The sequence below is a fragment of the Pseudopodoces humilis genome, chromosome 3, assembly GCF_049639895.1.
Source record: "Pseudopodoces humilis isolate 2021_Gansu_Grassland_sample_001 chromosome 3, ASM4963989v1, whole genome shotgun sequence".
Classification (NCBI taxonomy): Eukaryota; Metazoa; Chordata; class Aves; order Passeriformes; family Paridae; genus Pseudopodoces; species Pseudopodoces humilis.
The window spans coordinates 39,808,213-39,834,036 of record NC_142202.1 but is presented as its reverse complement, the minus strand read 5'-3'; the positions used below and the strand labels follow the sequence as shown (position 1 = coordinate 39,834,036).

The window sequence follows — 25,824 nt, the reverse complement described above, 5'->3', positions numbered from 1 at the left end:
ACAACCTCTAGGGACAAATGTGTTCCAGAGCTAGGTCACCTACAAAGTAAAGTTCTTCCGCGTATCCAAGTGAAACTTCCCGTGCATCATTTGAAGAGCCAGGCTCTGCTCGGTGACGCCAAGCAGCAGGACCAGAGGCAATGGGCAGAAACTGATGCTCAGGATGTTTCACCTGCACAAGGTCCCCCAGCACCAGGGTGTCCCAACGCCGTTCTACCGGGGCCCTGCGCACCCGCGGTGCCGTGTTCTGTATTCTCTGTTCTGTGCCCCGTGTTCATCGCAAACCACGCTGCTGTGCCAAGGCCGATTCCGCGGCTGGCGATGAAGCCGGGCTCAGGCTGCAAAAGCCTTTCTCCCTCCCCGGTGCCCCCAGCGAGGGCTGCACCGGGCCCGCTACCGCTGCCGCGCACACGGCTGGGCGCTGCCGCCCGCGCTGTCCCGCAGTGCGCAGGCGCGGTGCCGCCGCCGCCTCGGGGCGCGCGTCACTTCCCGGTTGGGCCGGCGGCCCGCGGCGGAGCGCGGCCCCGTCCCGCCCCATCCCGACCCCGGAGCGGCCCTGCCCAAGGAGGGCCGGCATGGAGAAGCTGCGGCGGGTGCTGGCCGGGCAGGATGACGAGGAGCAGGGACTGACGGCGCAGGTACGGCTCGGCCTGAGCCCGCTCTCCCTTCCCCTTCCCCCGGCTGGAGCCGCGGCCGGCCCGGCCCGGGGTCCGTGGCTCCGGCGCTGCCGTGATCCCCGCGCTGCCTTCCCCCGTGCCGGCCTGCGCACACCCCGCTTCGCGGTGCCCGCCCGGCCGTGTCAGAGCGGGGAGAGACGGGCAGGCAAAGGAGAGACCAGAGTTTACGGCCTGCGCCGAGGGACGAGGGCTGCGGGCAGCGGGCTCTGCCCGAAGGATGAGTTTTGGCGAATTACTCTTGGGTGAAGCTTTTAGCTATGTTGGTGGCTTGAGGTCCTTCGGTTTTTACAAGGTTTTCTTGTGCTTAAGCGGGGAGTTTGGACCAGATAACATACTATGCTCCCTTCCAACCCGACTGAGTCTGCGATTGAGTGTAAATTGCTTCAGCATTCCCTTATGCTCTTGAATTTGCAGAAACAAAGGTTTTCTTCAAACATCGTTTTGTGTACATTTTGCTGAAGTTACTTTTTGCCCCTTACTCCTTAACTATGGCTTAATTTTTCTCTTTTCTTCCTACTATCGTCCTCATTGTCAGCGGTTCTTTTTGTTTTGTTTTTACTGTGTTTGAAGACCATGCATTCCTGAGAACTAGGTTAAAAAGTTGAGCATGCTTACAAAGAACCATTTATTCCTTTAGCTCCCTCTTAATTCATGTGACTGCAGGTCAAAGTGCCCCACATCAAGGAATATCTTGCTACTGGTTGCTACTTCCAGGGTGCTGGAGCATGGTGAAGGAGGCTGGAATGTAGCTGGGATCTGAGCTGCAGCTAACAGACCTTGGGGAACCAGCACAACCTGAGCATAGCTGGCATAATATTAGTTCTAGCAGCTTGCTTCTAGCATGCTTCACTTGGTTTTGCACTGAGTTGCCATTGGTCTTCAAGGTTCATGAGTCTGGCCTCTGCCACAGCAAAACAGCTAAATTGTGTCCACTGATTTTGAAAGCAGTGTAGAATCTGTGGCCTTTCTTACCAGAACTGGCTGCCAGCATTTGGGAGGGATGCTTCACCTTCTGCTCTTCTCAGGATTATCAAAGAAATTCTTACGTTTCTGTTAATCTCAGTTCGGTTCCAAGAGAACTGATTATTCTGCCATCACCAGGCACATTTCACGCAGGGCACGTGATAGTGACATAGAGTTTTCCTTTACTTGATGCTGTGTTAGTTGTTTTAAGGTGCCAATCAGTAGATAAATGCCTATGTATTTAATGCTTTTATATTTGAGTTTTATATCCTGAGGAGAGAACTGAGCTAAGAATGTGTTTAATTTGTTAAATGTTAGTAATTGAACTATATGGGATATCACTATTGCATGTAATGATAGTGTTATAGCCAGAAAAGACTTTAAATTAGAAAAATCTGCCTGTACTTAAAGCCTGTCTGGTATATGATAGAAGAAAACTTATAAATGTGTCTTGGGTGCAGTGCAAAGGAGCTTCATGCTGAGATGAACCAGAAGGATGTCTAAAATAAATACCCCTTGACTTAAAAAAAAGTCAAGTGTTTAGGTCAGGCGATTTCTCAGCTGTATTTTTCTCTCAAGGTAGTAATGCGTTTGTAGAACAGTGGAAACCAAGCCTCTCTTTAAAGAGAGAGGAAATTCATACGTGACATTCACTAAAGCTAGAGCCGAGTGGTGCTGACTATTTTTAAATTGTGTGTGTTAGAGCAAAAAAATATGTGCACTCATGCAGAGAGGAGCACTTGGTAAGAGGTGGGGCTGTGAAAGAAAGTAGAGGTTGTGTGTGTGTAAAATCTTCAGCTGTTTTCATGATCTTTCTGGAGACGACTCATGTGTTTGACTGAAAACAAAGGCCCTCTCTTTGGAATATCTGGTGGTTGTGTAATAGCTGGTTCATGTGGTTATAATGGTTATAATACAGTTCATGTCCGCAGATATCTCTGTATTCTTTCCCTTGATGTTTGCAGAAACATAATGAAGTCACAAGTTATTCCTACTAAGTAGAAGACAAGTCTGTAATGAAAGAATTGTGTGATGATTCAGTAAAGTCTTTCTGTACTTTATAAACTCCTCAGATGACCAGCTGTTGTTTCTTGCTGCAGTTAGATCCATTATTTTAAATATATTAGGGGAAAAAAAAAATAATTCATTTCGAAAAAGATCAATAATAAATGTAGCAGTGTTACGATATTTTCAGGGCAGCATTATGATGTTTAGTTTTATCAACAGCAAAACTAGTGTAATATCAGTCCATATGACACATTGAATATTGCATGACAGCTGCTTAAAGCACTCAACAGGATTTCAGCAAAGAGGAATAGGCCAGGTGTTTCTTATATTTTTATAGAAATTTTTATGTTACATTTCTTATACTTCAATTCTTATGTTATACTTCTTATATTTTACTCTCAACTGCTGAAAGAAATAAATATAATGAGGCCTGTTAGGGAAAGATGAGAATATATCTCTAGAAATATTTTTCTCACTGTAGCTTAGAAACTCCATTCTGCAAATATACTCAACGTTTCTTTGCATTTTCTTCATTACTTGAACATTTACCACTGAGGAAAAGATGTAATTGTTAGCTTCTGGAATAGTAAAATAAAGTGGTTCTGGTTTTTTGTTTGCCCACATGGAAAATATTATAAGATCATTAATATGTAGGGGGAGCCTAGGTGGATGTTCAGAGCCACAAGAAATACTTTTGATCAAAAGCAGCCTTGTGGATTATCATTCATATAGTTTATTGTGTGTCCATTGCAAACTGATCAGCAGTGATGCTGTTACTGACACAACTTCATGTGTATCAGGCTATTGGTATCAGGCTATTGCAAGACAGTTCCTTATGTTTCAGAAAGTCTCCATTCCAGATTCCAGTTTCCACTTACGGTTTCCTCTTGATTTTAGGATGTCTTGGTCGTTCATTTTATATACTATTAACTTGAAATAGCCTGTGAATAAAAAGCTTTGCTTCTCGCCCAGGAGTTTGGCATTAAAGTTTAGCAATAGAAAACTAAGGATTTCCTTTTGTCGATTTCAGTTTAATTTTTCTCGTTAGAAACAAGCTGATGAGCAGTATAGCAAGAAGGGTATGTTTTACAGGAACTCCCTTGGCTCTACTACTGTGTAGTTCTCCACACGAACTACAGATGTGGGACATGCCTGGCAGTCTTTTCAGTCTCCTAAGTAAAAGCTTTTGCTAATGCAAATACCACAGACTGCATTGACAATTCTTTTTATCTGAAATCTGGGATTAGCTGTATAATTTATGTCAGACACACAGAAAGAATCTTTATCACCTTTGTGTTGTTTCCTGCTTTTGTTGCAAGGGCAGCTTAGACTTCCTTTTTCTTAGGGTTCATGGTCTGTGAGAGCATAAGCTGTTACCTCAGGGTCCCTAGTATAGAAATTACTGCCTGCAGCACGTGTGGCAGGACATGTGCAGTGTCAGAACCTCAGCTTCTAGAGTGAGCCTGGCATTTTAGCACAAGCTGGTGTCTGGTTTATGCAGCTGAACTGTGTATCTCTAATTCAACTTTTGCAGCATGGTGCTGAAACAGGCATCTTGGAAAGGCAATGAGTTCCATTGCTTCCATGAAACCCAAAAAGTATAAATTGTAGAATATCCTGACTTGAAAGGGACGCACAAGGACCATTGAGTTCAGTTCCTGGCTCTGCACAGCACCATCCCCAAGAGTCACTCCATATGCCTGAGAGCATTGTCCAAATGCCTCTTGAGCTCTGTCAGACTGGTGCTGTGACCACTTCCCTGGGAGCCTGTTCCAGTGCCCTACCATCCTCTAGGTGATAAACCTTTTTCAAATATCCAACCTAATCCTCCTTTCACAGCTTCAGCTGTTTCCTCATGTCATGTCTCTGGTAACCACAGAGGAGTGATCAGTCTCTGCCCCTCTGCTTCTTCTCCTGAGGAAGCTGTAGACTGCAATGTCTCCCCTCAGTCCCCTTAGGTATTAGGGACTAAGAAAATGCATTACCAGATGCCCAGTTTCAGGATTTCAAACACTGCATTAAATAGGTTCAGCTTGACAACATAAATGGTGACATCATTGGGAATGGTTGGAATGGTGAGCCTTCATTTTAATACCATTTTATATATTTACTTTTATTATTACACAGAATGCTCTGGCATTCTCATGCCTCATGTCACAGCTTATCCTCCTGTAGTTCATGTGCGTATACTGACAATCAGTTTTTAAGAGTTAAATCCATAAAATGTATCAAACTTTTTGGGGTTTGTGTTATTTTTTGCTCCAAGCCTTTGTGTGGTTCTCTTATTGTCCTGGTTTTATTTTCACCTCTTAACTGTAAGTTAAATGTAAACGGAAAATTGTAAATGAAGATAAGGCTGCTTTCTAATTTATTTGAAGAAGGAACTCTCCTGGTAGTCACTTCAGGAGCACTGTCAGATAATAAGACTAGAAGAGCAGTAAGTGGCAGCAATGAGCCTGATGCACCTGAATAAAGTATTTATCTTCATTCTTTTCCTATTTTCTAGGCAATCTGAAATGTGTGGTTTTGGTTTACTGATATTATTGGCCTATCTACACTTCATATCTGAACACAGATGGAAAGGATTTTTACTCATTTTTTTGTGTTCGTGTAGTTTGTGTCTTGTGTTTGTTGTGATTAGTTGCATGAATAGGTATAACTAAAGGCATGATTGAAATCGGTGTCTTCACCTGTTCCTGCTCTTCTTAAGGATGCAGGCATTCAGGATTCTGACTATCAAATATGATTTAAAATACTGATCCATCATTCAGTTACTGCTTTTGTCTGTTTCTTTAATGCATACATAAGGATAAAGTGTTTGACCTAACAAGGTAAGCTGCATCTTCTGACCCTTGGAAAGTTCTGTCATCACAGCACCTTTTTGTGTGTGTGCATGTGGCAGTTTTTTATTAAACTAGATACAGATTCTTCATTTGTACAGATGTGAAATTGTTCTAAGCAGCAACCAGATTTCCTTGGTTAGCTTACCACTGCCTAAAAGAGAAATTTCTTAAGAGATAAGGAGAAATATGATACTCATTGGCTGGGGAAGGTCTATCATGTATATTTGATTAATAAGATTTGATTAAAATACCTGTTGACTAGATGACAAGAGACCAAGTTTGCCTGTGACATCTGAACAAATAGGAAAGTTGTTTTTTTAATGCTGCAATTTTATGTAAGTTGAAGCAACACTTCACTTAATAGGCCAGTTTAGAACAGAAAGTACATTTAATTGTAGTGACCTGGAGTACGATGAAATGCATTGTTCTTACAACATGGGTGGAGATGAGCTGAGCATATCTAGCAAATCACTTCTGCAGAAAGAGGTCTTTCTGCCAGACACATGGCCCTGCCTCTTTCCTTACATCAGCCCTGCTGCTTTTCTGACAGCTTGCAGAGCTGGCTTGGCTCATTAGCCAAGTCATCAGAATAGAAGGAACACTAATTCTGTTCTCATGCCAGGAGTTGTGTCAGGTAGCTCAGTTCATTAGATTCTGGAGTCACTCTGGAGAAGCAGGAAGTGAAATATTCTCTTTCAGCAAGTTAGCGTAGTCTGATGAGACAAGCTGTGTTAATCTGCCTACACCTTCAGGAAGGTAACTGGAACAGTAATTGTAGTTGTAATGTTTGCAGTGGTTACTGGTATTAATACGTACAAAAGATCCTCTCTAGTAACAGGAAAACCTGGTAATATCTACATGAACCTACAGTGTTGCACACTACCTCTGCAAATTGCTGGAAGGTCCATTTATTCTTTTGATTTGGTACAATTGTGACTATTTTCAGTTCTGTGGTGATAAAAAAAAATCTGTTTGAAAGTGAAGCAGCATTTCTTGCATGCCAGGATATACCTTTATGGGTTTTGTCTTTTTTGTTTGTTTGTAAATATGTTTCCATATGTTCTAGATTAATAATGTGATTTTGTAATATGAAAGAATTAATTAACAAGCAACTGTTAAGCAAGGTAAAATCATTATTTCCGGCTAAAAATTATTTTATTTGAAATTAAGGATTTCAGTGGTAAAGAAAAAAATGTCCTTTAGATTGTTCTGAACTGGATTTGTAATATTCTCTTTTTCCTCTCTTCTTATTAAGGTCCTTGATGCCTCAACACTCAGCTTTGGTACTCGAGTCAGATGGTTTGCCATATGCTTTGTTGCTGGCATTTTGTGTTCTTTTCTTGTAAGTAAAGTTGTTTTTTTTCCATGTTTGCTTTATTACTGTTCTGCAGTTGAACCTCGTTCATATTCCTACTTTATGTGTGTGATTCCATGTTTGCTTTATCCTGCATTCTAAATTTTGTATGCATTTATTTAACTGGACATTAAGTGTACAATGGGCTTTTGATCTCTAAATTATTACTTTGACCATTTTTACCAATTACAGAAGAGAGTACTTTTACTGTATCATAATACATTTTCTTAGTAAAAGGTTTGAACACTTGACAAAACATTTTGTAACTGCTCTATTTTTGTAACTGATATATTACAAAGGAGGGGTGTACCTATCTTATTTTTATTCTCTCCAATAAAAGGAAAAAAGATAGGGGAAACTTGAAAAGTTTTTAAAGGCTGAAGAAACCACAAGTGTATTATGTCACACTCAACAAATCAATAGGTGACAACCATGGTTGTGTGTTGACACTTGAAAAACCTACTGCACTTCTGGTGGTTTTACAGTCAGCAAATCATTTGTTCGTGCCTGAACCTTAGGGGCCATCAGGAGTCTGAAGCCTGCAGTTAAAAGTTGGAATCTATTAATTGCTTGGCTCTTTCAAAATCTAACACAAGTACCTTGTCACCGTGGCCACTAGCTCATAGCTACCAAATTTGACCATATCAGACTCCCAAACTTAACCAGCCTAGAAGTAGAACAAGGCCCCTGATGGGGCAGGGATGAGTTGGATCCAGACCCAAGCAGGGACCTCAGGCCATCATGTTCGATCCAGAAGGCAGACATGTCACTATTCAAGGAGCTGGGCAGTGCTAAAACCTCAACCAATGAATTCTCTAAGCATGGGAGTTTTGAATGGACTGTATAAGTAAGTTCTAAACAATAAAACGGGGCTGTTTTGTCTGACGAAAAAGAGGGCTCGAGTAGTGGATTCTGTCTCCCACCCATGACCTGCATGTAACAGTAACTTGCACTAGAAGGCAGTTTTTCAGCTGCATGGAGACTCTCAGAAGCAGCTGAAAAAACATTGGGGAAGTCCCCCCCTTTTCTTCCTTCTCTCTTTCCCTTCCTCCCACTTCCCCCCCACCTTTCCTCCCTCCCTCTTTCTTATTTTCCTTTCTTTTCACCACAGATTTCCACTGAAATTTCAATTTATTAGAATGCAGTTGCTTTTTTGTTTGGTTGGGTTTTTTCAAGGCACAGTGTGCAGATCACACTTTGTTTTGCTTCTAGCGGAGGCTCTGTTAGAGGCTGAGCAAGTTGGGTCTGTACAGCCTGGGGGAGAGAAAGTTGCATGGAGACCTCATAGCAGCCTTCCATTATCTGAAGGGGGCCTACAGGGAAGCCAGGAAGGGGCTCTTCGTTAGAAGCTGTAGTGATAGGCTAAGGAGTAATGGGTACAAATTGAAAACAGGGGTATTTAGGTTAGATATAAGGAAGAAATTCCTTATTGTGAGGCACTAGAGCAGGTAGTCTGGAGAAGTTGTGGATGACCCGTTCCTGGCACTGTTCAAAGCCAGGCTGAAGGGGGCTTTGAGCAGCCTGGTCTAGTGGGAGGTGCCCCTGCCCATGGCAGTGGCAGTTGTATCTAGGTGATCTTTAAGGTTCCTTTTTTATGATTCCTTTTCTCCCTGATCATCATAGGGAACTGTGACCAGCAGAGGGCTTTGGATTTTTTTAAGTTCAGTGGAAAGAAGAGATATCTGGAAGTAAGAGTTCCAAAATGTTTCTATTCAGCTTCAGTGTATTTAGGCTGCAAGTCCAAATGGCTGATGTGAGGAGAAAGGAGATGGTGAATATTAGTGCAGCTTTATGACATTTTATCTTGTGTGCAGAGGTGTAGGATGTACACAGGGGCATTGTAACAAAAGTGAAAGTATTGTGAAATAGGATATAAACAGTACAAATAAATGTGTTTAATAATATATACAAACATTGCCTAGTTGTAAAAGTATCTAGAAATCTGGTGAACCAGCACATTGTTTGCCAGCAGGTGGCAATAGAAGCTGGGTAGTGACTGCTGCAACTCAGAGTGTGCTCTGCTAGTGTACGTCAGAATGATGTTCTTCATAGTATGAAGTTGTATTTATAGACTATAAAATCTAAATAAATTGAATTAACTAGATGCAAACGTACCAATAACCTGTCTTTTATAGGGAACAGCATTGCTATGGCTCCCAAAGGGGATAAAACTTTTTGCAGTGTTCTACACCCTGGGAAATATTGCTGCGCTTGCCAGGTATGATTTCTTAGTTACTGGTTTTAGAAAAGTACTCTCCTTTTCAGCTACATTTTCATTTGCTTTTATTCTAGAGTGCTGTCTATGTTGTATATAAACAGCATTGTTTTATATTGAATGCTAATAAGAAAAACTTGTTCGTTTTACAGTTTTGTTGTTTATCAGTTGCCTGTTTGTGGACACATCATAGCTGCTATCCAAAGTATGACTAACAAATTTCTAGCTGAATGTTTTATACTTTTCTATTTGTTTTGGTTTAGGATAAATTTGCGAGAAATTTTTTGAATGGGGTTTTTTTAGAAATTAAATATAAGCAGCTTTTCTATTAATTGGTTTGGGAAAATATTTTTTCAGAGAAAAGTGGAAAATTTTGTTTACTTAATAAGTATTTATAAGCATAAAAAAATGAATAATATTTAATTGAAACAATAAAATTTATTGTTGTTTGAAGAGCTGGCAAATTTAGAAGTTTTTTTGTGGGGTGTAATTTGGCTTGCTTAGTCTCTTATCAGTCCCTCCGGTGCTGGAAAATGCCGAGGCCCAGGCCCCAATGGGCCACAGGTGTGAGCTCCTGGGGTTTGTCTGGGTTTTTAGTCTAGAGTAGGTTTGAAGAGATTTAAGAAAAAAGGAACAAAAATTGTCTGGGGAACTTCTCTATTTCAGCTAGCTAAGACGTAACTAAGCTAAAAGAGAGCTCTGTCCTGCTGTCTGTCTGTGCTGCAGACAATATAGTCTGGAGAAGGATGTGGGGGAGTTTGTATTGTTCCTGAAAATGAACTGAGTGCTTCTTCTTTCCCCGCCTTTGCTCTTGGAACTAGTTGGTGCAGAGCTTAATATCCAGCATAAGTAGAACAGACAACTGGGGATACAAACATTATAAAGTCACTCTAGGACGACTTTTTACAGCTAAATCCTTCTGCCGGGTACAGATATACCTTAGCTTCAGGAGGAAGCTGGTAGTCTGCCCTCTGTGTGGATACTTTGTTACTAGAAGGAGCTTTTTTTTCTTTTGCTTTTAACAGAGAGATCATCCTGTTTCCAAGAAAACTTTCAAAAAGGAAACATTCAGGAAATCCTTGTTTTGACTGTTAAGGCTGAAGGCAGAATCTAAATTTGCTCATAGTGTATTTTTAAACTCTCTGGTCCTTTGAACTGTTCCACATAACAGTCCTAAAAGATTTGCAGAAGGGGGCCTTTTAAGATTGAAAACTTCCACAGCCTGAAAGGCACATAAGAAACAACTTAATGTCCATAAGATATTTTCAATTTCTGTTTGTCCTCCTTCTCTTATTATCTTAGTGTAGTTGAGGCATGGTCATGGGACTCAAACTGCATGGAGTCTGGTCTTGAACTTCATGGACACTGACTTTAAGTAACTTTAACTTTTGAGTCAAAGCATTGTTAATCTGTTAGAACTCAGGTAATGTGACATCAACTTGGAGAAAAGTGAAGGTACTGCTTTTCCTCAACAAATTTGTTAGGAGACAATAATACCTATACTGACATTGAGTCTCAATTAGAACCATTCCATCTCATACTACAGCAAGACAAAAAGTAAATACTTTTAGGTAGGTAAAGCTACATGTTTGCCTTTCTCTCCCTTATCTTACTCTTTATTCTTTGTTGTTGCTTTGGGGTGAGGTTTTTTTGGTTGTGTTGTTTTTGCCTGGTACTTTGAGTGTGTTTTCACTTCTTCAAATTAAATGAGCATTTTAGAAACTTATTGCTAATCAAGTCTAACTGAGTTAAGAGGAAAGTTTTTACAGACTAGTATTTCTTTCAGGAGAATGCTGAAAAAACTTTAGTCTGCACTCCAGCTAAAATTAGAAGAAGAAAGAGGCCCTTTTTTCCTTCAGTAGTCCTTTTGGATATAAAAAGCAGGCAACTGTGTTCTAAGAACAGTAGGAAATGACAATGAAGTCCCAAATTGACAAGCAGATTTAAACTTTTCCAGGCTTGTTTCAAGTCTGTATCTAAACCAGAATGTAATGTTACCACTCTTATTAGCCTGTTTAGTCCCCTCTAGCTTGTTTTTGCTATTGTTTTCTAACCATGAGCATGAAAGCAATGACACTTACTTGATTATTCTCAGGAATGATGAGTGTCTCTCCTACAGAATGGTGTATCTAAAAGAATTATTCTGTTTAACTGGAGGATGTCTAGAATTCTTTTCCAGCCTTTCTTTCTGCTCCGTATGGAATCTCTTCTTGTCTTTGGAGCAGCTCTTATGATGTTGGTCTTCTCAATATGAATCAGATTACAAACAATGCATTTTGCTTTCTATATTTTTTCTGCCTATTTTATGTGGCCAAAACTTATTTCCTTTTTACCACTGTATTTTCCTCATCCCAATCCTTCTACTAGCTAACTAATACTTCCTTCTAGTTCTTCATGTTCCCCTTTTTTTTTGTCTTAATTTAATTTTATGGCTCAGCAGACAAGATGAAAAAATACTGAGAAAAAGTTAGTTTGGAATGCAGTGAATTTAAAACTTTTCTTTTTTTATTGTTTTTTTATTGAATTGTGAAAATTTCTTTCCATTTAATATGGGCATTTGAGGTCTGTCTGCATAAGATTAAAAAAAATGAAGGCGATACATGTGCAAAGTTGCTGGTAGGAGAACATTTGGAAGTGGAAGATTGAGTTCTATTTACTGCCTGGAATGTGGATTCCCATATTTGTTTTGTCATAGAAGGCTTATGATTGGTTTCAGGAGGAAGCTCTAACAAACTCTTTCCTGCTTTATAGGAAAGGAGCTAGACTAGGTTTTCTGCTCTGTAGTAAAGCATTCAGACCACCACAAGATTACAGGCATTTTAACTCTTTCATTAAATTGTTGTGTTTTCTACAAAGCAGAATGACAAGGAAGAAACTCATCTTAAATATTTGAAGCCAGAGAATTACTTCTGAGGTTGTGAACTCTTAGTTCAGGTGGCGTTTCTTTGCATAAAAAGGTACAGCATGTGGTGTTCCTGATAGTTTTCATTTACCCTTCAAGTTAACTAGAGTAGAAAAAAGTAGGATTAATACAAGCTGCTGAACTTTTTCCTGCCTTTTTGCTTGCTGAGTTTGACTAAAAGAGATAGAGCTTCTCTGTAATCTTGATTGTAGCTACTTGCATTCTTCCTGGGTAAAAAAAGTTACTGTTAAACAAAAATTTTCTACAGCAGGTTTGTCTTTGTAATTTTGTCATTATTTTGGCAAGCCAGTTGTTATAACAGCTTCAACACAAAATTAATTAGACTTCAACTTGATAACTCTGCTATACTTATAATGTTTTGTTTTGGTAATGTAAAAAGCTCTAACCACTACATTTGTTCCCATTATCTTTCCTGAAATCTTGGATATGATCTCATTTACTTCTGCAGTTTAGTTTTTCTCCTTTGTTTTTTTTTTTTTTCTATTATGGTGCTTACCATCTTAAAATAACAATCAAAACATCTTTGACCACCCACCCATCTCTAAATTCATCTAGAGCTAGTTATAGTTGTTCAGTCTCCCCCTATGTTGTATCTCTTAACATGGTTTAAATTTCGCTGTAACTGCACTGCTTTCTTAGTCATGTTTTATAATGCCATTTATAAATGGCATTCAGCACCATCAAACAGATTATTAGTGGAAATGTCTTTTCTTATTTTGATTAAAGAGTTCATGAAAACTGATTTGCTACTGTGCTCTTCTGTTATTCCTTAAAATATATCCTTGTCACACTCTCTCCTCTCTTATCTCAACCGATATAAGTGTTCTTGTATTTGCCTGTTACTTTTTTTTCACTATGGTAATATTTTGGAAAGAATTTCGTGACCAAGGGTGAGTCATTTACTGTTTCCAGGGCTAAATTCATGGAGTATTTCACCTTCTGTTCTAGTTAGTCTCGGTTGCTAAGCACTGAAATATCTTTTTTTAAAGCCTTTGTAGTCATTTTTCTGTTGGAAAACTGGTTAATTAGCTACTGTCTTTTAGAAGGAGTTATCTGAAAGTGATTTACAATCTGTTTTATTTTTTCTCCCCTATTAGTACGTGTTTCCTGATGGGGCCAGTGAAGCAACTGAAAGCAATGTTTGATCCAAAACGATTAATAGCTACGATTGTGATGTTGGTAAATATACTGTCTTTGTTTCCTTTTATTGAAAAGTTTTCTTTTGGCCTCAAAGCTAAATTTGATGCTTTTCTAGAGGGAGGTTATTTCTCAGTCTGCCTCTTCCTTCTGCAGAGAAATGACAGTCAAGGTGTTAAGCTCTGTATGTGACAAAGATCATCTAGCTACTTTCTATAAACATGTGTGGCTTTGTTGTTTATAATTTTTTAATTAATAATTTGGAATAAAATGTTCCTACAAAATATTTCTTAGTAAATGCTAATAGCAGGTTAATTATTTTTAATTTATTTTCTAAAATATTTTCTTCAAGAGCAAAGGGAGAGACTCTTTTAGCTACTGTGAAAAGTCAGTGCCAACCAAGTATAACTTGACAGTTGTTTTTTGGCTGCAGCTTGGTCTGTAAAGGTCAATGGTGCAGCACTTTCAAAGCAATAGAGAAAATTAATTGATTTCCCCAGAGTCCGGGAGCCCACATGTTCAGCTTTGAGATTCTTCTTTGTGACATCCCTGGATCCTTTACTTCCATGACCATCATTTTTTCTTCCAGGAGGATGATAAAAAATCTTCTCCCCAGTATCAAAATTCCAATTCCAGAGCTCTATATTAGGTGGTTAAAAAAACTTTCTTCCCTTGCTGCTTCTCTGTTTAATACTTTTCTCTCTTGTTCCTATTAATTTGTTTCAACTTTTATTTTTGAGATGTAGTTGTCTTTCCTATTCTCCCTATCATATAGCTTGTTTTTCTAGTTTAGTGGGTAAGAAAGTCTTTAGAATTTCTTTCTGGATGGCTGTTATATGGAGGTTGCATGTTCTTCCTCTCACACACCCACATAAAAAAATAGTTACAAATCTCATTTACGAAGCTTACATTTGCTACTGTCTTTTGGGGAAGTCACTTGATCATTGCTTGGACTCCAAACTTTGTTCAAGAGGTTTAGTTTGTTTTGTTTGAGTGTTTTTGTTTTGTTCTGTTTTGTTCTGTTTTGTTCAAATGTCCAAGAATATCTCTAGTTCTCCTAGAGTCTGTATTTGCTGAGCCTAAATTCTCCAACACTTTATAGCTGTGGGCTTTTTCCAATGAAACTGAGAGCCTAAGCCTTAAAACAGCAGGCACAAAAATCATTTTGCTCTGATGATCCTGTCATCCACTGTGCTCAGACATGGTGACAGAGAAAATAACTCACTTTGAAGGCTGCAAAAACAAAACACATCAGGGAAATGGAAAGAGAACAGAGCAGAACAAACATCACAGACCTACCTGTGCAGAGAGGCTACCAGCAAAGTTGGGAAAATGAGAATGAAGGGTTTCATCTCTTAGTGAACATGAACATTGGATAAGAGCTAAGACTTTTAGTATGGAAATTTTGGTAAGACAGAGAAGAGCTGGTAAATTTAAAGTTTCGAAATCTTCAGATGAATTTGACTGGTTTAATCCCCACAAAGCTAGAATTGTGGGCAGTTCAGGAGTCACAAATATGTTTGGAAAATTTCAAGTGTGTTACTTTTCTTCCTTTCAATAAAACACCAACAAATTTTTTTCCAAGTGAAAATTAATTTGTAGTTTTATTCTGTTTTGTACTATGTGTAATGAGAAATGGAGGAAGCCAGATAAGATCTAGTGGAAAAGTTCTAAGTGATGGTTATGCTTGCACAAATGGTGTGATCATTTGGCGTAGTAAACCATATCATTGTAACTCTCCATCCAAAGTGTTTAAGTACCTCAAACAAAGCTTCATTTGAGCTTTTTCACTGTACTTTTTGCAGCTGCTCCCTAGTGGACTCTTTATTAGTGTCAGAAAATGAAAAAGCGCTGGCAGATGAGGCATAGCCTATATTTGCCAGATCCTGTAATTGAGAATGGATGTTTATAATAAAGGGTTGTTTGTAGCGATGCACACATCTCTCTTGTGAGAGACAGGTGTTATGAATCAGGTTCAAAATGATAGTGTGTACTGGAATAAGAGAGTAGCAGTTATCAGACTTCTTGATTCCTTTCAATCAAGCTTCATCATCTAAGCCCACTTTTTTAATAGAACCAACATGTAAGGGTGCACACACTGGCTTATTCTCCTGCTGATTCCTCAAGTCAACTCCTGCCTTGTCTTCCTTTCTTGTCCCAGCCCTTCTGGCCATGCATAACTCATACTGTGGTTTGAAAAACACCATGGAGTTCATCATATAGTCACTGTGCAACAGCCTTTGGTTCTGCTTGTTTCATAAGTCAATTTTCAAGTACTGTTTGCCCATTGTAAACATGGAAATGGCTACTGTACCTACTTCGTTGTGTATTTGAGTATTCATTCTTTTTTTTCTTTGTCTTTCATTCTCACCCCAGCTTTGCCTGATATTGACTCTGTGTGCTGTATTCTGGGTAAGTGAGAATACTATTTTTCTAAAAAAGGAATCTTAATTGGTTAATTTATTAATTTTATTGTAGCTTTAAGAGGCAGTTCAGTAGTGGAGGAAAGGTGAACTCGTGTGGTGTTTCTGCTGTCGGCTGCAGTTGAGCTTAGGTGATGTGCCTTTAAAGCAAATGCATCCTTTCACTCACCTGCATGTAATGTAGAACAGAATGAAAAATCTAGAGCATCAGGTTCAGTCTGCAGACTTCTAGAATAAAATCTAAGAAGAGCAAGTTCAAATACTGTTTTGTTTCAGTGATGAAAATATTTCAGAAAATATCAGAGAGTTTATAGCCATCTTTAGGAGCCATGGATACAGAATATTAAGCTGGTTAAGACTACAGAAAAAAAAAAAAGTATCTTCAAACATCTTGGTTGAAAACTAACTGTAGTTTCATTCCATAGAAGTAAATAAGTCACTGGAATGAACTTCCGTATTTGCAGAAGTACAGTGACATATTAACACTGATGTTGCTAGGTGTTTCCAAAGCTAGAAAAGGTTTACATAGCATGATGATAATGGAGAAATGGATAAAATTAATGGAGAGTTGTTGGGAAAGAAAGAGCAAATTAAGGTAAGGAAGTTTAGGCATTGTCAGTTAATTCTTGATTGAACAGTCTGTGCCACTTGTTTGTGGTATAGACTGGTGTGGTGCAAAATGAACTAACGTGCAGTATTTGCTTTATTTTTGCTTAGTGGAACAAAAAAGGTTTGGCGATGTTATTCTGCATATTGCAGTTCTTGGCAATGACCTGGTAAGATTCTTAAAATTCCTTTTAATTTCTTCTTCCTGCCCCTACACCCGCATGATTATAAACCTCTATATATATGATTCACATATAAAAGTGTGCCCAAATGCTAGCCTCAATCTGTTTTCCTCAGCTAGGTTGTGTAACTCCAGCAAAATCTATATTCAATCATCTTGCAGAAATGGTAATTCGAAGTGTATTCTGCAACGTGTGAACTTATCCGAAGCCTTATGAAAGGAATATATATGCAAAAAAAATTGTCATGCTTTTTCTGTGTTGTAAAAGTAACAGTATAATCTCCTCTTTTTTGAATTCTAACTAATTTTTCATTTCTGAAGTGAAAGAAACTGAAAAACATTTTCATAGGGTATGTCCTGCTCCAGGAATATACTGGGTAAAGAGTGGGTGGATGTGAGAGGGTGAACTTAGTGCAGCAGGTGCTGTGTGATGACCATGAGCATGCTCAGGGGCTGGGTTTGGCAGTGTGTGAGTGCAGTCAGGTGAATGCTTGCAGAATTTGAAGAGAGATTGCAGAACCTGGCAGAGGTTCTGGAAGTTACTGCTTTTTCCACAGAGATATACAATTTGTGTCCTTGTGCCAGGTGAATTACTTGGTGCTCACTCTCAGGCAACCCAAAGTGACCACAGTTCTTGCTTGAACTTGCCCTGAATACACAGAGTCTGTACTGAACGTGGGTCTGAGGACAAGCAACCATTTGTTCTGGACAGGGGGACTGTTGGGCATGATGCTAGATAGAGGGAAGACCTCTAGCTCTGACTGTGCTCTGCGCGTTTGCAGCAGACAGTTCACATTTGTTAAGTGTCCTAGGGTTTGATCAGGCTGGGCATGAGAGCAGAACACTGCCTGTGGAGGCTTGTGAGAAGCAAGTTTCAGAGAATAATAGAATTGTCAGCTGTCTGAGTGTCATAATTGTGGAATATTATTCATCCTACAGCATGTATCTGTATTTCGTTACATAAATAATATGATTAGATGTATATTTGCATAGTAATTTAGATTGTCTTTTAAACTGGAAAACGTGGTCTCTATCATCTTGAATACTGTTTTCCCAGAAATCTCTGTTCCTTATGGATTTGGCAATAGTAAGTCTGTTTTTAAGTTCATGTGTAATAGAAGTTACGAACTACGTTAAGAAAAAAGAAAAAAACCTAACCAAATAAAGGAAAAGTAAACGACCAAATGCTTGTCACTATGTTTAGTTCTTGTCCAAACATGTCGTCTTTTCTCAGGTAAGCTTTAAATTCAATAGATAATCTTGTTTAAAATTTTGTTGCAGCAGGTTGCTTTTATTAATGCTGGGCTGAAGTGAAATAATTTGGTTCTAGGAGAGACATGAACACTCTGCAAATATACTTTTTTCTTCTTTTTTTCAGGTATAGCCTGTCTTACATTCCTTTTGCAAGGTGAGTCTGCACAATAATTTCCATCTTAACAAAAGTCAGTTACCCTTATGCTGGGGAGGGGCAAAAAGTACTTTACATATGTGGAAAAATATAACATCCTCCCTTTAATTTTTAGAAAATGGCATAGCTAAACTTTAAAATCATGCTTAATATTAGCTTTAAATAGAAGTACAATACAATTTTTTAAAATAAATTTCTTTCTAGTTTCCACCACCGAAAATTAATCAAGGTTTTGTTTAAGTAATGTCTCTGATGATTTAACAATACAGTGATGCGATAGTGACTTTCTGGTACTAAAATTAAAGGTAACTTATGGATCTGAGGTCCTAGTTAAAAGCAAACAAACAACATAGTGGCAGCTTCTATTTCTGAATACCTCAATCGTTTTTAGGAGGGGCCAAGGCAGTGCTTTGTCTTTACTTTCATTCTGGCAAGCTCCTCTTTTCTTTCATTTTTGTGTGTACAAAAAGAGAATGAAAGCAGACCAAACACATAGTGGAAACACATGCAAGTAATCAAATGTAAGAATCTGTTTTTACTATGATTCACGTAAAATTCAGTTTGGTCTTCCTGACAGTGGGGTTTTTTTTTTAAAAATTAGGCACTTTCTTATCATTTAATGCAGTTTGCTGTAGTAGAGATGTTGGGAAAAAAGGTACAAAGTATAGTCTATCCCTATCATCTGGTATTTTCCTGTAGCATCACTAAAAAATTCTGTATTTAAAGCCTCAGATTTCATCTAGGAAGGATTTTTTTTAAGATTGTCGTTGACGATTACAGCGAATAAAATAACTGAACTCAGGCTTCAAATTGTCATTTTACTGTTTCTGAGAACTCAGGCTAACCCACTCAAAAGTAGTATTCTGAATTCTTACAGTTCCAGTGGCTATGAGACAGTCTCAGTAGGTTCACTCTGTCCTTTTTTTGTTGTTGTTTTTAATGGCTTTCTCTGTAGAGAAAGCAAGTTGAACTTTTGGTTTCTCTGACTTTTTCTACCCTACCAACAGTACTTCTAAGTTCTGGGCAGAAAAACATTTGGTTATATGCATCAGTTAATTTCTTTGGGTTTATCTATCTATTAGATTTTATGAGCCAAAGAACTGAATTTTATGCAGACTGCTTTTAGTAATACTGTGATTTCTTTATCAATTACTGAGTTGTTTACTTATGTGTAGTGTTATCATAAATTTGTTCCTAAATTTATTTCCTTGCCTTGTTGTATAGACTGCCTTTCTTATGGGAACAATTACCTAAACCATGCTAAGCGCTAAGGGATTAATATTATGTCATTTGTTTAACATATGCATTTCTCTTGATTTCATGAGATTATCATTCCTTGGTTTAACTGTATTTATGGTTTGCTCTTCAGAACATTCTAGTTGTCTATGGGTTTGTTGGGGTGGGGGTTGTTGGTTTCTGTTTGTTTTTTTCCTAAATTAGTGATAGCTCTCCTGTTGGCGTGGTAACAAAAAGCCCCACCAAACCAAACCCAAATGAAAACAACAACAAATGCAACAAAACCAAAAGCCATACAGCGATGTGAATGTAAAGAGTGATGATAGTATGTTTCTTTATTTTTGAACCTGACTAGCAACAGAATACAAATTCCACTCCTTAGTATATTGTTACTTTTCTGGGAAAATAAAAGGTAAAGGAGACCAAAGCGAGTGATCTGAATGCTACAGTCAGAAAACAGTTTATTGTTGACTGAAAAAAGGGAACCCTCCAGATCTGCCAAACCTCAAGGCTGAACCAGCTCTCTCCATCCTGCACTGTCAGTGCACACTTCAAAGCCTTCAGCCTGTGCTTTATTTCCTGCACTGTGATGGTCCTGCTCCAATGTGGCTTGGAGCCCTGGCAGCTGTGCCTTGCTGGGCAGCCTTTCAAAACTGGGCTCTGCCCTTTGCTCAGCCTTGCAGTGTGCTGCAGAGCACTTCCTAACGCTGTGTCTGCATTTCAGCATGGCCTGCAATGCAAACAACATGGAAAACCCTTGGCACTGACTGGGCTCGAGCCTGGGCTTTAGCTGGTTTGGTGGAGGCACTCACACCCAGATCCTGCATTTGATCAACTGTTGATATCTGTCTTTAGTTTCTGCTATATTTGTAATTGTAAATAGGTAATGGTTAATATGTACATAAACAAAATAACAAATATCTTAACTGACTTTTTTTTTTTTTTCTTTTCTAAAGGGATGCTGTGATTAAATGCTTCTCATCCTGTCTGGGGTAAATTAAAACCAGGAAACACTGGCTGCTTTAAAAGGCAACATTTTCCTCTGTAAATTTTGTTCAAAAAACTCTAGTTTTCCATTTCTGAAATACCAGTGGCAATTTAATATTTTCCTTGCCTTTTGCACTTGGGAGATTTAGTAACTTTTACTAGAAACAGTTTTTAAAATAAATTTGGAGAATGATTTGTGTTTACCCTGGAACTTCCAGGTTTTTTTTTTAACAAAGTACATTTAAATACTTCATGCAGAAGTACTACTTTGTATCCAGTAACAGTTTATTCCCCAGTGGAGGCAAGTCACTAAAGTCTCGGTAGTATGCATAATGATTTCATTTACAGTTCTGTCTAGAACTTGCAATGTGCCATTTATGTTTGTGTGTATCACCCATTGTATGCTTTTCCAAAGACAAAGTTTTATAAACATTGTAAAGATTTGGAAGGTTGTAATTAACTGCTCCGTTGAAATGTCTATACATGTGCCTTATGGAAAAAACTTGATGAGAATGTGAAAGGTATGTTTAAAACCTGTTGGATTTTATTGAAAAAGTTGTATTTTAAATATTTGTTTTTTAAAAAAAAAACTTTCGTACCTACTTATGGCTAATGTCTTAATGCTGAGACTTGTGAAATAAATTCATTTTAAAAGTGCCTAATATATTTTTATTCAGAAATCAACTATAGGGGGCTGAAAAAATCAGCATTACACTTGAATAAATATGAAAGCATAAATGTGTATATATGACCATATCCAAATTTGTTTAATACATTTGCAGAAGTGACCTTAAAGGTTCTTTTAGTATTTAGACAAACTGTTGATTCTGACTTAATCTGGTAATAGATTGAAGTGCTCTAACATTTTGCCTGGCTCCAGTAAGAGGTTCTCATTTTTAATTTTGTCAGCTAAGAACTATCCAGTTATTCTCGATGAGAGTTACATCTTTAATGCTTGGTGATTGATATTTTATTGCAGGAGGTTCTTTTTCACACAGAATGGGTGTGCTTTCTTTTGTGTGTTCAAAACTGAGTTGATTTGGATTCCTTTTTTTTCTGTTGATCCATGAATCTAGAAGGAATGGCTTTGAAAAGACATGATCAGCGATGTCAGGAAAAGGAAAACTTCAGTGGTTTTAGTTTTCAGAGTTCAGGCTAAAGAGACAAATTGAGGTACAGTATGTTCCTGTTAAATCTCAGTGTATGCTGCAAAACTTAGCAACAACTTTTGGGGAAGCTGTGTACAGGATGATTGCATTATTCTGCAGCTACACTTCCAACTTGGCCACACCTTTTAACTGATTAGTAACAATAAATTCCCAGGGAGGCATTCTTCCTGCTGGTGATAGAGGTCCCAGGTAGTCCTGGCCCCACAGAAGGCTCTTGGGCTCAGTAGTGCTGTATGATGTAGGGACAGCTATTCCAGCCCTTGGGTGCTGGGGCAGCCTTGGGTGAAGTTTTAGTTCCTTTTTAGTTTTCAGCTTGCACTGAAGATTAAGTAGAATGTGCGTAGGCAGTGATGGGAGACATTCTGGAAGTGACTGCCCCTTCCCCAGTCGCTGCAGCTGACCTCAGCTGACTGGGGAAATTCCATCCCATCCCTGTCCCCACCCATCACACTAGTGCTTCAGAGCCAGGCCTTCATTTGTTCCACAGCTGGTTTTGCCCATCACCCACCAGTTCTGGTGGTACACAGTCACCTTCACCGTTGACTTTAATTAGAATGACATCGGTTATTTAAAATTTATTTATTTATTTATCCACTATAGTAAATGATGAAGTTACTACTCATCTGTTAACACTTAGATCACCAGAAGAGAATGGGTTCAAGAACCAAAGGTTCCATGTACTTTCCATATACCATATGCTTTCATATGCACTTTTGTCTGCACACATCATGTGCCTTCCTTGTTTTTCTCTCCTGAACATTTAAGGGTTTACTTCCTCCATCTGCATGTGGAGCACACACTCTGTCGTTGTTTTGCCTGGGTCTTCTGCTCTTTCATATCCTGTCTTTGTTTACTGTGTATGAGTATTCCAAGAGCTCACAGTTGGGGAATCTTCACAGACTAGTAATACCCATTATGATAAGTGTGGAACCACAGGTGTGAAGGTCTGTCCCTGTGGATTGCATACATGCTACCCATTTTTTGATAAAGTTTTGGTACCTTAATTAAAACAATACTTTGAAGTAAATGCTGTAGAAATTATATGCCATGATTTCTAAGGCTAAATTTCAGAGTGGTGGTAATCATCCTAGATCCACTGGAAATATGTTTACTTATTACCGCTCCATAGAACCTCTCCAAACCTCTGTTGTTGGCTAGGGTACTTGAAAATATAGAAAGCTGCTCTCTTGGACATCACAAAAACCCAAACTAAACCCCAAACAAACAAAAAACTTCCAACGGGGAGATGTGCTTTAGCTCTGTCACAGAAGACCTTGATGCCGGAAGAATCTCTGAACTATACTGTTCATTACCAAACCAGGCAGTGCTTGTCCACAAAGTCCGAGTCAGCCCTGGGTCTCAGTGTGTCTGCCTCCTTTATTCACGATACTTCCAGGAGCTCAAAGGAGTTCGAAGTATCATTCATGTTTTTGAGACGGCAAGAGAGTTTAACGTGATTTTAAAATGCTGCCTTTTCACTCTTGGACGCTTGAGGACTTCGGGAGGAATTTAGAGCCTTTTTGCCCTCGGGGCGTGAGCCCCGCCATCCCCTTCTTTATTTCGGCTCCGCTGTAGGGTGGGCGGGAGAGGACCGGGCAAAGATCGGAGTAGCGCCGCATCGAGCGCGACCAGTGCGGCTCGTTCGGGAGGGCGGCCAGTGCCGGCACGACCCCCGTCCCCGCCCGCACGCCCACCCCGCGCCGGGAAAGGGTGTTCCCGGGGCGGGCGAAGGGCGGGAAGGGGGACGGGTTATCGAGAGGCAAAATCGGCGGCTGTCGGCGCGGAGCGAGCTCGCGTTCCGTGCCGGCGGCTGGGACTCCTCATCCGCCTCTGGCCATGGGGCTGCAGCCCCGGCGCGCCGCGGGGCCCTGCCCGCCGGCAGGGAGAAGCGCCGCCCTGCCCGGAGCGCGCTCCGCTCCTCCCTGGGCCCGCAGCGACGAGCCGGAGGGAACTCCCGGGCGCCCCGCCACGCTGCCGCCCCTCCTGCCGGCCATCCTGCCGACCCCATCCGCTTCCCCCGCTGCCGCCCGGGCGCAGCCCAAGAAGCCGCCGCCGGCCGCCTCGGCCCCCAAGAAGGCAGCGCCTCGGCCCTCAGAGGAGAAGGCGGCGAGGAAGGCGCGGGGGGTGCCCCCGGAGCGGCCGGGCCCCCTCTCCAGCTCCTGGCCCTGCTCGTCCCTGCAGCGGCCGCCGCCGCGGAGACCGCCGGCCGAGCGGGCGGGGCGGCCCCCGCCCACCCCGCCGCAGCCGCGGGGCCGCCCGGGGGCGCCGGGGGCGGGCAGCCGCTCCTGCGAGAGCCTCGGCGGGGCGCCGGGGGAGGCGGCGGGGCGCCTCTCGCTCAGCCTGCCCCCGGAGGCCATCCGGGTGCTGCAGCGCCGCAGCCTGGAGCGGCAGCGGGGGCAGCCCGCCCCCCCCCCCGCCGGCAGAGCCGCCCCGGCCCGGCGCGGCGACCTGCGCGCTCTGCTGAAGGTTTCGCTGCTCAACGACCGGCACCGCTACGACGACGAGGAGTACGAGGAGGAGGAGGCGGGGGCCGCGGCGGACGAGGGGCTGGTGCGGAAATGCACCGAGTGGCTGCGCGGCGTGGAGAGCGCGGCCGGCCGCGACCACCCGGACCGGCTGGAGACGCTGCCGCACTTGGGCACCCTCTGAGCCCCGCCGGGAGCGGGGAGCGGTGCGGCGGGGACTGCCGGAGCGGTCGGACCGGGGGGAGGTGGGGCCGCCGTCCGCGATGTCGTGTTCCGTGTGGTGTTGGTGGCGCCCCGGGAGCCCGGGCGGGTGGCGTCAGGGGCCGGGCAGAGCGGAGCCCCTGGCCCAGGGCCCATCCTCGGGGCGCCGCCGCCGCCGCCCCCGCCGCCGGGGCGAGGGACAAAGGAGCGGCGCCGGCATCCGCCCGCCGGTGTCCGGGCGCTGGGAGGGAGGGCACCGGCTGGGGGCGTCCTGCCTCCACCCTCGCGGTTTTTTTAAAGGTTTCTGACTACTTTATAAAATGTGCGTAATGGTTTTGTATATTTGTACATAAAAGTTCATTTTTATTTATTTGAATAAAGGACTCTTGTGTTGCGGTAGCCTTTGCGCCTTGGTAGCTTCGCGTTGGGCTGTCCCAGCCTGGCGGTGTCCGCTGTCTCGGTGTCCCTAAGGTAAGGATGGCGGGCTGGTCGCCGTGCGGAGAGCCTGTGCCGCTCACACGTTTGCTGCTCCTCGCTGCAGTCGCCGACGCCTCGTCCCAGGGAAACACGGATTCGGCGGGGCGGCGGAGGCAGGGGACTGAGCAGGGGCGAGCCCGTCGCTGCTGGGGGCGGATGGCAGCAGTGGCGGCCACCGCGCCCGTGGTGAGCCCTTCCCGGGGAGACACAGGGACAGCGGGAGCAGGATGGGGCGGTGCGGGCGGCCGAACCGGAGAGGAGCGGCTGGGTCTGTGCATGGGCTTGGCGATTTCATCCCCTCCCAGGCAGTAATTCAGATACATCCGACCTTTCGAGCTGCTGCCAATGTACGAGGTGGAATAGGAGGGAGGGAGGGAGGGAGCGCAAAGGCAGCATCCTTTGTCAGCGTACCCCGGTCTCCCATCCCCGGGGCCCGCTGCAGCCTTCCCCGCTCCGGGCTGTGGTTGTGCCTGGGGCTCTTCCGAGCTCTGCGTGTTGGGAGAGGCGAGGAGGGGGCTGGAGAGGCCAAGTGTACAGAAATTACGGGCGGAAAGCGAAGGGTAAGCCTTTACCAGGCTTACGGTGTCTCGGCCACCTACTGTTGCTTTCGCATTGTTGTTATCCAGCTTCCCAGAACAACAGTCAGACCTGAGCATTTACTCTGATTCTGTAAGTATTTTGCAAATGAATGTTTGAGCACGTAGGAACACGTTCAGTTGAATTTACTTAGCGGAGTAAAAAAAAAAAAAAGTTTAGTGCCACAAATTGGATATTATAAATTTCACTAAGACGTCAGTTGTTTACACTGAATGATGTCTGTGCTGACTTCCATTAAATCATGTGAGATAAACCTTTCTGTATATTAGTTGCACGGTGTAGCCATGCGCTGCATTTTGTTTTGCTCCATGTTTGTTCAAGTACCTTTTTCTTTTTTTTAATTCACTTGAAACTTAAGGAATTACTGGGGAGACGATTTGAGAAAAGATTTATTTATTAAATGCATTGATACTGCCATTAAAAAAAAAAATGAACCAGTATAAGGCAATTGTGAAATAGCTATGCTCAAAGGCCAGAGACAAAAGCATGGGGCATGGAAATTTATGGAGACTATTTCTACTTCATTTAAACAAATGTAGAGTCATTTGTAGTGATAGCTATGAAACACATGCATTTTCATATAATTTTAGCTGAGTTTGCGTGTAGTTCTGTCATATTACTAATTTTCATTAACATCTTCAAGTAAATCTGCCTCAACAATTGCAAATTTCTTGCCAAATTTAATATATGCTGGATTGATGTCAGAACCACTTTTTGTTGTTGTTTTTCCCTCTTCTAACAATGATGGAAATGCTAGTAGTTGAGTTGTTAGCTGAGTTTTCTTTTTGTTTCACTTTTGGGAACATGAGTTTGTAAATGAGCATCCTGGACTCCTAGTGTTGTTCCTTAAAGTGCTCCATGATTTCATATTAATTACAATCAGTATCTCCATGTGGAATTGAAATGTGCTTAACTCATTGAGGGCTGAAGTATGTTAAAGCTTACTTGTAAGGC

General features: G+C 41.5%; 2 protein-coding genes across 2 annotated transcripts; both read left to right on the top strand.

Annotated features, from left to right (window-relative positions):
* The first annotated feature begins 504 nt into the window (after window positions 1-504).
* On the top strand, window positions 505-20,618 carry SFT2D1 (SFT2 domain containing 1). The gene is made up of 8 exons (XM_005526942.3): window positions 505-638; window positions 6,747-6,833; window positions 8,981-9,063; window positions 13,081-13,162; window positions 15,497-15,532; window positions 16,261-16,319; window positions 17,709-17,738; window positions 19,931-20,618. Exons 1-8 carry the CDS (start codon window positions 576-578, stop codon window positions 19,968-19,970), a joined length of 480 nt encoding a protein of 159 aa, XP_005526999.1. The 5' UTR covers window positions 505-575; the 3' UTR covers window positions 19,971-20,618.
* Window positions 20,619-22,944: 2,326 nt separating this feature from the next.
* On the top strand, window positions 22,945-23,897 carry PRR18 (proline rich 18). Its single transcript, XM_005526941.2, has one exon. It carries the CDS (start codon window positions 22,967-22,969, stop codon window positions 23,777-23,779), a length of 813 nt encoding a protein of 270 aa, XP_005526998.2. The 5' UTR covers window positions 22,945-22,966; the 3' UTR covers window positions 23,780-23,897.
* Window positions 23,898-25,824: the final 1,927 nt, after the last annotated feature.